The sequence below is a fragment of the Xiphophorus couchianus genome, chromosome 8, assembly GCF_001444195.1.
Source record: "Xiphophorus couchianus chromosome 8, X_couchianus-1.0, whole genome shotgun sequence".
NCBI lineage: Eukaryota > Metazoa > Chordata > Actinopteri > Cyprinodontiformes > Poeciliidae > Xiphophorus > Xiphophorus couchianus.
The window spans coordinates 16,133,828-16,147,873 of NC_040235.1; the positions used below are offsets into that span (position 1 = coordinate 16,133,828).

The 14,046-nt window shown below is 37.5% G+C and overlaps 1 protein-coding gene across 2 annotated transcripts in view; it reads right to left on the reverse strand.

Moving 5' to 3' along the window:
* LOC114149506 (mediator complex subunit 13L) overlaps nt 1-14,046 on the reverse strand; it is a 96,610-nt gene that overhangs the window by 64,462 nt on the left and 18,102 nt on the right. For both annotated transcript variants that reach the window (XM_028025436.1, XM_028025434.1), the window contains exon 2: nt 8,659-8,896. In XM_028025436.1, the coding sequence (XP_027881237.1) occupies nt 8,659-8,896 (238 nt within the window). The remainder of the gene's footprint in view (nt 1-8,658; nt 8,897-14,046) is intronic.

Genomic DNA, 14,046 nt, shown 5'->3' on the forward strand with positions numbered 1-14,046 from the left:
AAAAAAAAAAAGGCCTACAAAAACGTCCTTTAAATCATTGCTGCTAAATGTGGTTCTACAAGCTGTCGAGTTGCGGGGTGTACTTAGTTTTTTTACTCGCTGCTTTTCCTCTTTGGCTTTATTTTTATTTAATACTGCCAGCATGTAATCTGTGTGTATTTTTGTACCCTTGAATTTTAAATCAGTTCAGTACCTGGTAAAACCAGAGCCTTTTTTCATTATGTCCTGATACACAAAACCTGAGAATTGAAGCCTCTGTGTGTATTGAGGATGGATTTTCTTTTTTTCTATATCTACTGAATTAGTGTTTGTTTTCTACTTATAAAATCCTTCAAGTTAAGCTTTGGAAATGTGCAAATTTCTAGAAACCCATGCAAATCTCTGGAAAAATCACCGGCTTACGTCCTCATTTCATATTCGTTATTACCTAAAATGTACATTTCCACAGGTTAACCAGATAAGAAGCTAAAAATGCTACATTGCAGAAGGCTAAATGGGTTGTTATTTGGTTCTACTGGACATGTTTTTGGTTGGTGTGATGTGGCGGCTGGCTGCAGACAGCCGTGAGTCTGTGACTAAGACCTTATCATAGTTGACTCAGACACGTTTTTCAGCTGTTTGTCTCAAAGGGGAGGACCGGTTTTATCAAATGATACTGCTTGTTATAACCATTTACAAGGTCAAAAATCCCCACATATTTCCACTGTCATGTGTCAGAATAAAATAAACTGGATTTCATTAACTCTTTCACCCTTTTATTTGACTCTTCAGTCTGTAAATGTGTTGATTTGTGTCAAAATGAAAACCATGTGTGAATAGAGTTGTGGAGGTTCACCTCATACCAGAAACAGCACCACTGAAAGTCTTAACCTGAATCAACAATCGATTTAGCCAGCATTTTTTATAAGTATTTCACAAATACCTGTAAATTATTTGAAGAATAATTACAGGTGCAACAATAATCAATCAGAGATAAGAATTGGTCAATTTCTCTTGATTGAGAAATCAAGTCCTGTGTTTATTTTTATCCTATTTAATTATTGCACTACAGCTAAGAATCCCACTATGTTCAGGCTGACAACACTTCATTTAATAGCGGTTACTTTGGCACACTTTTCATAAACTTTCATAAGTTCATAAAAATCAAATACAGAAACTAAAAAAATCAAAGATCCTGCTGGACACCGTTTTTCTTTTTTTGCGTGATAATCATTGGAATGGATAAATCAAAATAGCTGGAAATGTGAAAGTCTTTATACTGGTCTCTATTTGTTTCTTTTGTTCTCTGTTGGGTGCTCATTTTAACAGTTTTTTCCTATGGCAAATTAAAAGCAGATTTGAAGAAGTCCCAAAAAATACTATATTTTTAACTGTGGTCAGTTTCAAAGAACTTTAGTCATGATTCTTCAATAAATTACTGAATAACGAAACCTACAAAAATACATCTTTGATACTATTTTGGCTGGAAATGCAACAAGTGTCTGGAAGAAAAGATAAAAGTAGTGAATCGAAATCAGTCTACAGTTTTGTGTTTAAAAACCTCATTGCAGAGCAAGCTTAAAGCAGAAATCCAGATCCTGTAAATGTATCTTAGTTAGTATCAGTGTCTTTTTCCTGCAAAAAGCAGCTAAGGCTTGATTAAAAGGTCCTTCAGATTCTACAGCAGCCATTCACTCCTCACGCTGATTGTAATTTAAGGTTAATACAGAAAGATTTGCTCAGTTCAAGTCAGCTAAAAAAACACCAATGTTCATTTGGATATTTTCTAAATAACATGAACACTACTCAGTAAAGAACTAATTCTCATAAATTTGGGTGTAAAACCCAAATTTTGATGCACAATGCAGACTCTTATTGTAAGCATAATCCTCAACCACAAACACCAACAGTACAGACATGGCAAAAAAAAAGAGAAAAAAATATTTCCTTATTGTGAGTTGACAAAATTGAGCCGAGTTCTCATTTGAGATGGAATTACTAAATTTGTAAATGTGAATGCACATTTACTATTGTAAAGTATAAAAATGTGAAACGATTTCTTTTAGTTTGACTATATCAATAGCATTAGCATAAGTAAACCACAGATCCCTATACCATTGCTAATAGTCTGTACAATATTTAATGTAATCAGTTCTGATATGCTGTCAGAAGAAAAAAAGAGATCATTTAATATAGTTATTTTCACTTTATAAAGACAAAAAATTCTTTTGTTTCTTTCTCCTTTAATTTACACCAGGGACAGACTGTCTTCAATGCAAAAAGGCTGCACTGCATGACGAGTTCATTCATTTGAACTATAATTATTAATCTCCAGATGCAAGGCACATTAAGGTGGCATGGTTATACACGACTTGTATTAGAGAACTATTTTACAAAAATTTCTAGGGATACCACTCTAGAAGGAAGGACAAACTATTCCTTCTATGACATTCACGCACTCTTTAATAAATCCTTTTGTTCTAATTTTTCTGTCTTATGAAAATTACTGGCTGCTTTCAGAAGACGGGAAAGATTTCCCACAATTTCCATGTAACAAACAACGCTGGTCTTTGAGAATCCAACACTTCCGGCACAAAATATAAGTACATGAAAGGGAAAACGACAAAGCGATTTTCTTATCAGCAGAGTCTTAGGAGCAGATCTCTCCTTGTGTGAGCATTAAGTAACCTTTAGTGCCTTGGTAGTGTTATTTATTACTTTATTGATTGTTAGATTCTATAAAAGCATATCAACATCAGAGGTCTGGCATAAAAACCACTGGCGAGCCGCCATGCATTGCAATGGGTTATTCAAATTATATTACTGGATTAACCTGTGTGTTTTTTGCAATCATTACAGAATAGAAACAAGCCAATAAGCATTCAAGATGCCAAGATAATTAAATTTTTTGTATACTGAGTTTTGAAGATACTGTGAAGCAGTTCTGTTTGAAGCTGTAAAGAGGTCCAATTATCCTGCACTGTGACTTTTGTCCAATCATTTACATTATTATTGTTGGTCAGCTCTCTAGTGCAAAAATGCAATGAACAACTTTCACACAATGGTGGTACTAAAGGATAAATAAGAATCATTTTATCTTTACCGACACATTAAAATGAGAAGTCTGTTTTTGTTCATGTCATGATGCACAACATTGTTTCTGCATGTGGATGCAAATTTATTAGATGTTAATTGATACCATTGTGAGATTACTATACATCTATCCATTTTATATGCTAGTTTAAGCATGTGTGTCCACAACAGCCTGCTCATTTGGGTTATGGCGTGTGAGTGTGTGTGTGTGTGTGTGTGCATTCATATTTATGTCCCCCTGTCCAAAATATGTCACTTTCTCTCCGGCTGCGCTGGCAACACGCTGATGACTCAGCCCATTCAACACATTAATCCTGTTTCTTCGCAAACTGTACTCAGCCCACGCTGAGTTTTTAATATGCTGCATATATTTCAGACCATCTGATTTCAGGAAAGCAAGTCCATGTGAGCTGAACTTGATCTCTTAAGGCTTTTCGTTAGGAGCCATTACAGTGCTGCGGTGGCAAGAGCTGAGAAAAAAAAAAAGAGGTAATACTGGGTCAAAGTTGTGCATACTGTCAAAAATATCTCAGAGTCATGATCTCTCAACCTGTATCGACATTTACGCAACTGCATCGAATACAACACATAACTAGGCATTTGCATAAACATTCGTAGTCTGACTTTAATACAAATGAATACAAAGAAATTTGAAAATGAACCACTGAAAAATGGGAAGTTAGCAAAACAGACACACAGTGAGTTTCTAGTCATGGACACCAGTGATAAAGTAAGAGCAAAGGGAAGTGGCTGAAAGACTTATCATGCTTTACTGTGTATACATTACTTTGTTTTATAACTTACCATAAAATATATTTCATAACATCCCTAACAGTCATTATTTCTGCTATTCAATTGGCCTAACAGAGAATTTAAAAACTGCTTTAAAAGCCATACCACCACTCATAAATAATAATATCACACTTTAATTATAGTCTTCAGTAAGAATCCAGAGGTGTTAAATGTGAATTTTTTGCACTTAAAAAATATATCTCACAGACTAACGGATGAATCCTGATGAAAGAGGGCAAATTAATTTTATTGAGCTAGACTGGGCATAATTTTCATGTATAAAAATTTCAATTCGCAAGTTCTTAAGGCAATACTTCAGTTATTGGTACACTACTGTAATGTTAATTATGTTCAGTTTTCTAGTCTTTTTAAGCTCTGGACAGATATCAAGTAGCATTCGTCCTAAATCGATAAATATGTACCAGCAGGAAGTTGCTTAGAGTTATGTTTGTTTTGATCAGACGTTATAATGCCTCACATTTTATAAGAGTCAACCAGCTCAAGATGGGATCAGAACCATGATAGCAATAGTGTGTAATATGAAAGTTTTAGAAGTCAAAATAGAATTAAATGAGGGATCTTACCATTTGGCCGTTATCCCTTAATCGATTAAAATAATTAGCTCAACTAAAAGATACTAACTGATGCACAATGTTTAGGTGCAAAATGATTTGCTTTTGGTTACAAAAGTAGATTGGGACAAAAATGTAACACATGAGTATCAAAGAGTGAAGGAGCAGATTATTATAGGGTTTGTTTTGTTGTTGAGATTTTTAGTTTTTCTTCTAATGTTTTATAGAGATTCTAGTGCAGATGTGGCGTTACTCTTCGATTTACAGGTCAGATTTAGTTACACGTCAACATTGTCCACATATTGAAAAATAAAACAAGTTATTTATCTGTGTGTCTAAATTAAATGTAAGTTTCTTTAATTAAGTACAAGTTTAAATCATTAGATATTCAATGTAAATTGCATTATTTTAGGGCCTGTTGGAGTTATTATACATCTTATTGCCAACAATCCTTTATTTTGTGTAAAATTCTGCAGTCCAATTTTGCACCATTTTGTAATGAGTGTTAAGTAACATCATGTTACCACCCAAGCAATTAAGCCTTCTAAGAATTTTCCAGACGGACATCAGTCTTCGCCTTTTCACACAGAAATTTGCACTGCTTTAATTTTCATTTATGACTCAAAACATGAAACAGCCTGCTAATTATTCACACAGCGACAGCTGTTGCCGTTCTGTCAAATCTGCATAAATCAGCCAGTCGTTTCTGAATGGAAGAGCGTCTCTGTCGCAGGAATTAACTCACACAATTTGTGAGTGGATATGGCATCGATTAGCAACAACAATCATTAATTTGCTGCAACTGGTTCCTCTAGATATTCGTTCTGAAAACCTCTTAGGTCTTCATAAACAGAAAACATTGAATAGTAGTTGACGTAACCTCTCACAGGAGCTGATGTACATGTTGTATTATTAAAAGCTCTTTACATCTGTCTAGTCCAGGGGTGGGCAATCCTGGTCCTCGAGGGCCGGTGTCCTGCAACTCTTGCAAGTCTCCCTGGTCCAACACACTTGAATCCAGCAGCTGAATCACCTCCCAAGTGCAGTCAGGTTCTCCAGAGTCCTGCTAATGACCTCATTATTTGACTCAGGTGTGTTGAAGTGGAGATGCATCTAAAAGTTGCAGGAGTCCGGCCCTCGAGGCCTGGAGTTGCCCACCCCTGTAGTCTGAAATTACTTACAAGATGTATATGAGAGCCACATTTTTAAGAGAAGCTCAGATTTCTAACACTAACTGAAACAACAGCTGATCATGAAATGCATGGAGATTATTAAGACATATTCTGCTGCACTTGAAAGACAGCAAGGCACCATCACAAAACCAGGAGATAAAGATAAAGTTAGAGAAAAAAGAAAAACCTCATGAAGGAGACAAAAACAAAAACTGAAGGAAAGAGAAGCAAATACAGCAAACAGATGTTCAGGTGTGAAGCTTCCTAAGTCTTGATAAAACACTGATATTCCCCATGTTACAACTGATTCTAATTTGGAGAAAATCCAGCATCTTCTTAATTAACAATTACCAAATCCTGTTCACACCCTAAGTGCTATTTAAGGCGCTTAATGGGAGTTATAAAGAAAAGCCTGTGAGATTTTACAAAATAAGTGAAGCAGTCTTGTTATCATCACTGAAAGAAGATGGTGTGTGTCTGCGGGATTGTGCGAATGTGTAGGTGTCTGTGTGTAAGTGAGCACCTGTTATTTTTTCCAAAGCATTTAAGTTTCTTTAGGAAACATAAATGTTTCCTAAAGAAACATTTATGCAAATACAAGCACACCCTGTAGTAGTAACACCTGTTTTTAGTTCAACTTTTCAGATACGCTCAGGTTGAGTGTCATGAATCAGAAACTGAAAAATCCTATCCTTTTCTGATCCGTGAACATACCATGCTTAAAGGCTCGCAGATTGCACTAACACAACTCCTTTTCAATAAGGACTACTGAGCAAAGAAGAGTCAAAGTTAGCTATTTTGGTATAGGTGGGCTGATAAAAGATGTAACTGTGTGATATAGACATGTTCACCCATGTCTGTGGTTTATTCAAACTTTAAGATAAAAAAAAAAATACAACAAAGTTGCTCTGCTTTATCCTTTGAAAAGTCAAAACAAGTGTAAAGGTCCATATTCTATAGCTAATAGACAGGGAAAGTTGTGTTTACAGGTAGCAATGCTAACCATGCAAAGCTTAACATTATTAGCAGTAGAATAAAAAGTCAAATTCATATATAATTTTTTTACTATTTTAAAATATGAGTCAAAGCCAGTTTTAAAGAGACTATTAAAGAAAATTAATGGACACTGAAGTTTGAACAATGATAATCATAGTTCTTACAAAAAACTGTGAACTCAGCTGCAAAACTCTGATTGGTGTTATTATTAGTCCAATGTAAAACATAATTCTTTGTATGTGAGCTTACCCTTATAAAAACTTTCCCGCTGCTACTAAATGTGTAATAGTATAAAGTGCTTTGGGAATTTAACTGGAAAAGCTCTATGTAAGCTTAGTCCATTTATAAGTAGTAGATTTGCAGTCGGTGAGCTTTAACAGTATTCATTTCAACAACCAACTTTGTACTTAGAAATATGTACTTTTTAATAACCTAAACATTACAGCAGGTTTTGAAACAACAAAGCTCAAACAATATAAGATTACAATAAATTTTTCCAAAAGCAAAAAATTTTCATAAACCCAAGACATGGGGGGGAAAAAAAGTCCTTCACACCAATCTTCTGGTTACGTCTTTATTGTCTGAATGAATAAACAGACAAATAAAATCACACTATTTGAAAGCAGTGACACAACTGCAGCAGCTCCGAATCAATAGCCATAAAATGTAATAGAATTGTCTCAGTTATTATCAAGTTTAATGGACCTCAAAGAGAGTCATAATCAATATTTTCGGCAGCCATTAGCAGCGCGTAATTTGGTGAGGTAATGCTAAAATTTTGCCCTCCTACATACTCGTTTTATGGCTTCAGGTAATGAAGTTTTTGCTCTCAAAATCAAATCGCTACCTCCTCCTCTCGCCACACTGACTCATTGTGTTATTATGATAGTTAGTAGCCCGTGTGGATCTTTCAAAATCAATAAGAACGACAAAATACATTATTCAGGGAGGCCATTGTGTACCACTGCAGGATGGTGCACTTATTTGTACGTAAGTACAGCTTGATGCAAATATAACTCTCTGCTGCTCATTTGTACAGAGTAAAGGACTCTCCCTGCAGCAGCAGTTAGAACATTTGGCAAATACTTACTGCAGCCCCTGAGAGGCCTTTTCACATCAAGTCAGCTTATTAGGTAACTGATGCTTCAACCTCTCAAACCAATATACCTGTTTTCCCCTCCTGGCTGTTGTTCTGCAAAACCAAGCCCATTAGAATCCCTCTCCTTTCCCCCCGTCTCCCACTGTCTTCCTGTGGCTCGGTCGATATGTTGGACAGCCATACAAGTGCGCAGGGAGATAATGCAAATGTCTCTATAAATAGGGACAATAATGCTGACAGTAGCACTCTCCAAAGTGAGATATCGCAGTGTAATTTTCACTAACACGCACCGGCACAAATCCAGGTATCTGGTAAACAGTAGCAAGGGGAGAGAAAAAAAACCCCAACTCCGTCGCTTTGTGCTTCATCACAGCGATACTCCTGAAGCAGCACAAAAATGCTTGAGTTTGCAAACCAAACACATTTCACATTTATGCTATATGAGGCTCAAAAACAGGAGCGCGCCACAGAAAACAGATCAATGTCTCCAGAACATCTTGAACAAACAGCACAGCAACTCCGATCTGCAGCCGACTAAATAACCTGAATATTGACTTTGCTATATGTTAGCCTCTGCGGCTCATGTAGTGTATTATGTTCAGGCACACTTTAATGCTTAGATCCATTTGGCACTCAAGCGGCTCACATCCCTGGCATGCACCTCCATATTATATTTTTTTTGCAGCCAGTTTTTCATAAAAACCTTCTAAAACCACAATATAGCTGTATCCCATGCAATATTTCCCCAGTCTATATAAGCAAGCGTAGTGTAATAAAGAGCAGCCATCAAATTATGCCTCGTGTACAAGCTTCTAACCCAAACTTTGAGAGCACAATAGAAGCTGAGGTAAAGACCGATGGGATGAAAAAATAATTGAGACGGATAGAGCAGAGCTGCGAGCCTCGTCCTTCATCTCTGTCACACTTTTTTCTTTCCCATCCCTTGCTTTCTCACCTTTCAGCTCATGATGAATGACATCAGAGAAGTCGGGCTCCTCGCCCCACCAGAAGATCCACAACTCCCTGGCATCGGGCTTGATCTTGCGTCGCCACACACACAGCAGGTTGGCCTGCACGCAGTGCATGAAGCTGCGCAGAACCGGGTCATCCTGGGCCGGGGCCGAGATCACGGGCCCGTACTCCCCGCCGCTGCAGAAGCTGTAGCGGCGCCATTTGATGCCCGTCAGCTCCGCCTGGAAGAGGAGAGTAATGATTAAAGCATTGCAGCAGTGAATGTTTAGCTATTCAACAAGCTAAAAATTAGTTCTTGTTAGGCAATGTTATCACTACAGTCTGTTCAGAATAATTTTTGCTTGTAGCTGTGCGCTTGTGTGTGGTGTTGCTATTATAAACAGAAAGATGCCCCAAGTCAGCTTGAGCACAGTTACCAGACACACAGAACAATAAAGCCTTATATAACACATCTTGCTTTAAGTAAACCTTATTTTTCCAACAAGTAGTCAATGAAATGGTACGGGAAAAAAACTCCAGTGTAAAATCTTTTAAAATATTCAAATTTTACACAATAATATCCCTTTGAGTTTGACACTAAACATTTACCGGTGATCAAAATATGTAGGCCATGGTGCAATGAGGTTATAATTAATAAAATGTCAGATGTCACAGATAAGTATACAAAGAAGCTGAAGTTTTCAATATTAAACCAACTGGTTGTCATTGAGAACATGACGCCACTGATGCTGACAAGAGACAAAGCAGAGTTATGACACATGCTGTGCATGGATGTTGCTGACAGAGCATACTCCAGCACTTCTCTAAACTGTAAGACTGTATGGGTGAAAGTGACTACAGAGCAGCAAGCACTGCATGAAAAATGGGACTTTCGTTAGGATGCGGCCATCTATATTGCCATGGAAGTTCAGCGAAACAGCTGTGCCCATCAATCAGTCAGTGAAACGATTTCTGCAGGTTTTCATTGATAGCAAAAAACACCTGCTAGTGTGGACTGTTAGGTAGAAAGTAATTAAAGCTTAATTTCTATGTCACTGATGTGTGTTGCACTTTAAAGGCTCTAAATAAGACACCAACTTCATATTATTAGCAATTATTACACTTATAATACTGGACAACACAGCTGGGCACGTCTCATTGTCACAGACCTTCCATATCAGCAATATAAACATTCTGCAGAGCAAAACTGATCAATCGATTTTCCAAAATCAGGGGCTGCTCATTGGCTGGATGAAGCCCTGGGCAGTGAGCCACATGGCAGAGTGACTGACACTTTGAGTCCTTCTTTGGTTCATTTGCTGCCAGGCTAATGTACAAAGCACTAATGAATTCATTATTATCTCCAGAAGTTTTCACCTTTCCAAACATTTGTCCACAACCTTTACAAAAATGTTACTTTCCTCACAACATTCTACTGCAACAAAATGAACTTATCACAAGGACACAACAGCTTAGGAGCAACACAAGGTTGTTGTAAAAAAAAAAGAAATAGGAGAAAAGGAACATCAGCCATCTAGTTATTGTTTATCAGATGCTTAAGAGGGAAGTTTTATTATTGTATGTAAATACTCCATAAAGTGTAGCAGGAAACTGAAACCGAGCCAGATGCTGTCATGTGTAGATACACTTGTAATGAACATTCCTCCGTTGCGTTTGTGTATGCTTCCTAAGGGGCAGGATAACAGTTTCTAAGCATGCTGTGAAGATCTTTAGAAATGTGGACTCCAGAAAGAAAGCATCAGATCTCTTTATAAACACACACAACTAACATCAGGACAGCCCTGAGACACAGCTGCTGCAAATACAAAGATCAATTTAGACACTTGGTTACATAGCAGTGAAGAGAAGTATTAGGAAATTATGGGAAGGATTTCTGGACGTATCATAACACATATCATACAGTTTGGAAAGACCAACCATAAGCACTAGGCATTCCTGGAAGTTCCTGAAAAATATCTAATAATTTAAAGATTGTTGTGGCTATGCAATTCTTTCTGTGAGAATAAACCAGCTACCTCACACAGCACTGGGGTTAGGTTTCTTCAAAAGAAATAGGACTTCTTAAGTGAAGTGATGAAACTATGAACAGTTCATAATTTCAGTTTTTGCTCCAAACCTTCAGATTTTAGCTATAAATCCACAAAGCATACACCCAAATCAAAGAACTTTGTGAGAGGACAATTATTGTCTAGGAATAACCTATAGGCATTTAGCTTGGTGCTAAATTTTACCAGAAACCTGTGATGTCATGAAACCTGTGATGCCACCTGCAGATGGCTTAGAGATGTCCTTATAATCTGAGGTATTCAGACAACCTTTGCCAGGCAGCGAGTGCAAATGTTGCTAAGTCTAGATGTTGGATGCTGATAAGTTTATGAGTGTGCAAATGCAACCAGGCCACTTCAGCTTTTTCATTCCGTTGTTTCTCACGGATGTCTCTTTTTTAGTAGAACTGTACATCTCAAATGTCACATTATATATATATAAAACATTTTCAGTGATTTATCTTTTAAATTTTTTTGTATTAAAAAAACAACAACAGATTTTTCAAAGGTTTACAAGACTAAGTGTCTTGTAAATCCATTATCTGATTTTAGTGTGAAGTCTGCTTTTTCTTTTTTTTTTTTTTTACATATTGTGCTTTCAGATAAAAATGCTGATCAGACAGAGCTTGTTTCCATCAATAACTCCACAGTCGCTGTCAGCTTTTGCCCTCTTCCTGTTTACATGACTACAAGGCTTGTGAAAATGTTTAAGATCAGTCAGTGTCTCGCTGATAAGCTGTTAGAACCTCGCACACGGCATCGCTTCACTTGAGGAAGACTAAATAGTGTAATCGTTGCAGAGGGAGAGGAGGAGAGAGACAGTAAGGCATAAAAATGGATATGAAAGGAACAGCTGAGTGAAGTCAAGCTGAAGAACCAGCATGTTGACTCATGAAGGAGGAAGAAACAATACTATCTGGATACTGTTTGTGTTGCTTTTACCAGTAAAGGATCCAAGTTACAAGTTTGCATATGCTCATCAAAGCTAATATTTACGTAAAATTTTGACTTTTAGAAACCTCTGATTCCTTTTTCAGGGGGGAATGACTATACGTAATACATATTGCACACGGCTGAGGTTTCTGTGGATTTTCTCTAATCCACACATTGTCAAAATTATACATACATGCTCAAATAAATACAAACATCCCCCTCTAATATTTGGTTTCATGTCACTTAGCAAATTGCAGAGAAACCTCATGGCGTTTGTAGCCATCAGTCAGGTTCTTGCAAAATTCTGGATAAACATTTGACAGCTTTTCTTGTCAGAACTTGGTAGATCTCTCCTCCGTTTGTTACTTTCCTGGTATTCATTATTGGTTTTCAATGCAAGGTCCATAAATTTTGCAAAAGTAACATATCTGTGTTGAATAAGACACATGATGCTACCAACAAGACGCTACAATAAAACTTTTCTCCAGAAAGTGACTGCACTTGGAAACTAAGTGACATTTAAGAAAGTATTATTAGGAGTGTATGAAAAGTTTTAAAACTGTGCAAAATACAAAAAAACCCCATAAAATTCCAACATGTGCACCCAGCTCTTCATTTTAAAAATCACTGAAGTTATATTTGAATCTGGAAAACAAAGAATTCAAATTCATCAGAAAAATTTTATATGGATTTAATGCCGTTGATAAACATGGAAGTAGATGTCTTGCTACAAATGTATTTTTTTCTGTTTAATCAGAAACAGATGCCTACTCCATTTTTTTCCATGAAAACACTCTTGATCCTTCTGTGCCTTGGAAACTTTTTACTATTTTTGTTTGTGTCTTTGTGTGTGCAACTGTGCATGAATGAGTGTGGTTCACAAAAGGCATTGCAGAGCAGGAAAGAGATTTGGCATGCAGGGGCGGGGGAGAAGTGGAGGGGCCGGGGTCTCTCAACACTTTGCACTGCCCTCCTCTTCTCCCCTGTGTCCACCCAGCTGTGAGGATCGTGTTTGGCACACTAGCCTGGGCACCGAGCCATCCGACGACAACCGAGAACAGAAAAATACTGACCCATTTTCACACTAGGACAGGTAGAAAGAGGCAGCTCAAAGGAAAACAAAGCCTGCAGAGTGTTTGAGTGGATGAAGAAAAGCCCGCTACTCAGGTTTGATGATTGTGGAGGAAGGCACTAAGCATGATTATGTCAATTTAAGTGCAAAAAAACAATAAAAGATCTGCATGAAACATTTGATTTCTACAGATCTAACCTTCAATTGAGCATCCTAAAGGTGAGCACACACTAAGCCGTTAGCATGACCCCTATGAGCATCCAAACAGTAGAGTGCACCCATAATTACAAGGATGTCCCTCCTGTAATGACAGCATGTGTAATGAAAGACATAAACATTGGCACTGTGATAAGCCAAGCACTAAAATTAGCCATGACAAGGTCAAGGATGCTGTTTGTCCCAAAGCAAAGAGAAAGACATCTGCTTGCACTGCCTCGTCACTCCCAGTCAATGTCAAAAGTTCCTCCAGTGTTTGGCGCAGCTGTCTGCCAACCACTGAATGCTAAGGCAAAGACAGGGGTTGAGGGGGGCAAGCAAGACATCAGGAAATATATTCACAGCTAAGGCACACCAGTTGTGTTAAAAAGCAAAACAAGCTCTCCTTCGAACTCATTGATAAATGGGCCTCTCCAGACATGTAAGACAGAAAATTACTCATCTCGGAAACATATTTTTTCTCTCTCTCCTGCGAAACGGGAAGAGATGAGAGAGGAGCTGTGCTCGTTTCAGCTAGATTCCAACATCAGTCGGATGATGATAAGATATTTTAGAAGGGTAATAAATATTATATTTCAATCTTCTTCCTCTCGTTAAGGGAATCCATGAATAGGCAAATATGCTTAATTAATAGTATTTCACTAAAACTGCCTAAGCTGGGTACCAGATCATGATATGCGTGCAAACTGGTTGAAACATCTCAAGATACATCTCTCAGAATCTATATGATGCATGTTTTATGATCATAGTGAAACATTCCCCTTTCATGACACGAATGTGAAAAGAGTCTCATCCATTATTCCTCACTGTCAAATAACAATGTGAAACACTTTTTTTTTCTTTTCATTTTTGTAGTGTAGCAAAAGAGAAAAAAAAGGCTCGCTGTTAGCAGCTTATAAGATCATTTATATTTCCTGGTTTAATCGGTGGCCAGAGGCTGTGCAAACACAGGTGCTGTGTATTTATCGGCCATGTGGAAAATGCTGTCCTAACACCCTGCTGAACTTCTCTGAATAATTAGCAGGGGCACAGTTGCAGGAAAGGGAAAAGAGCTGCAGTTACATGCTTGCAGGCAGCATCCAGACACGGTAACGCCGATGCTGCA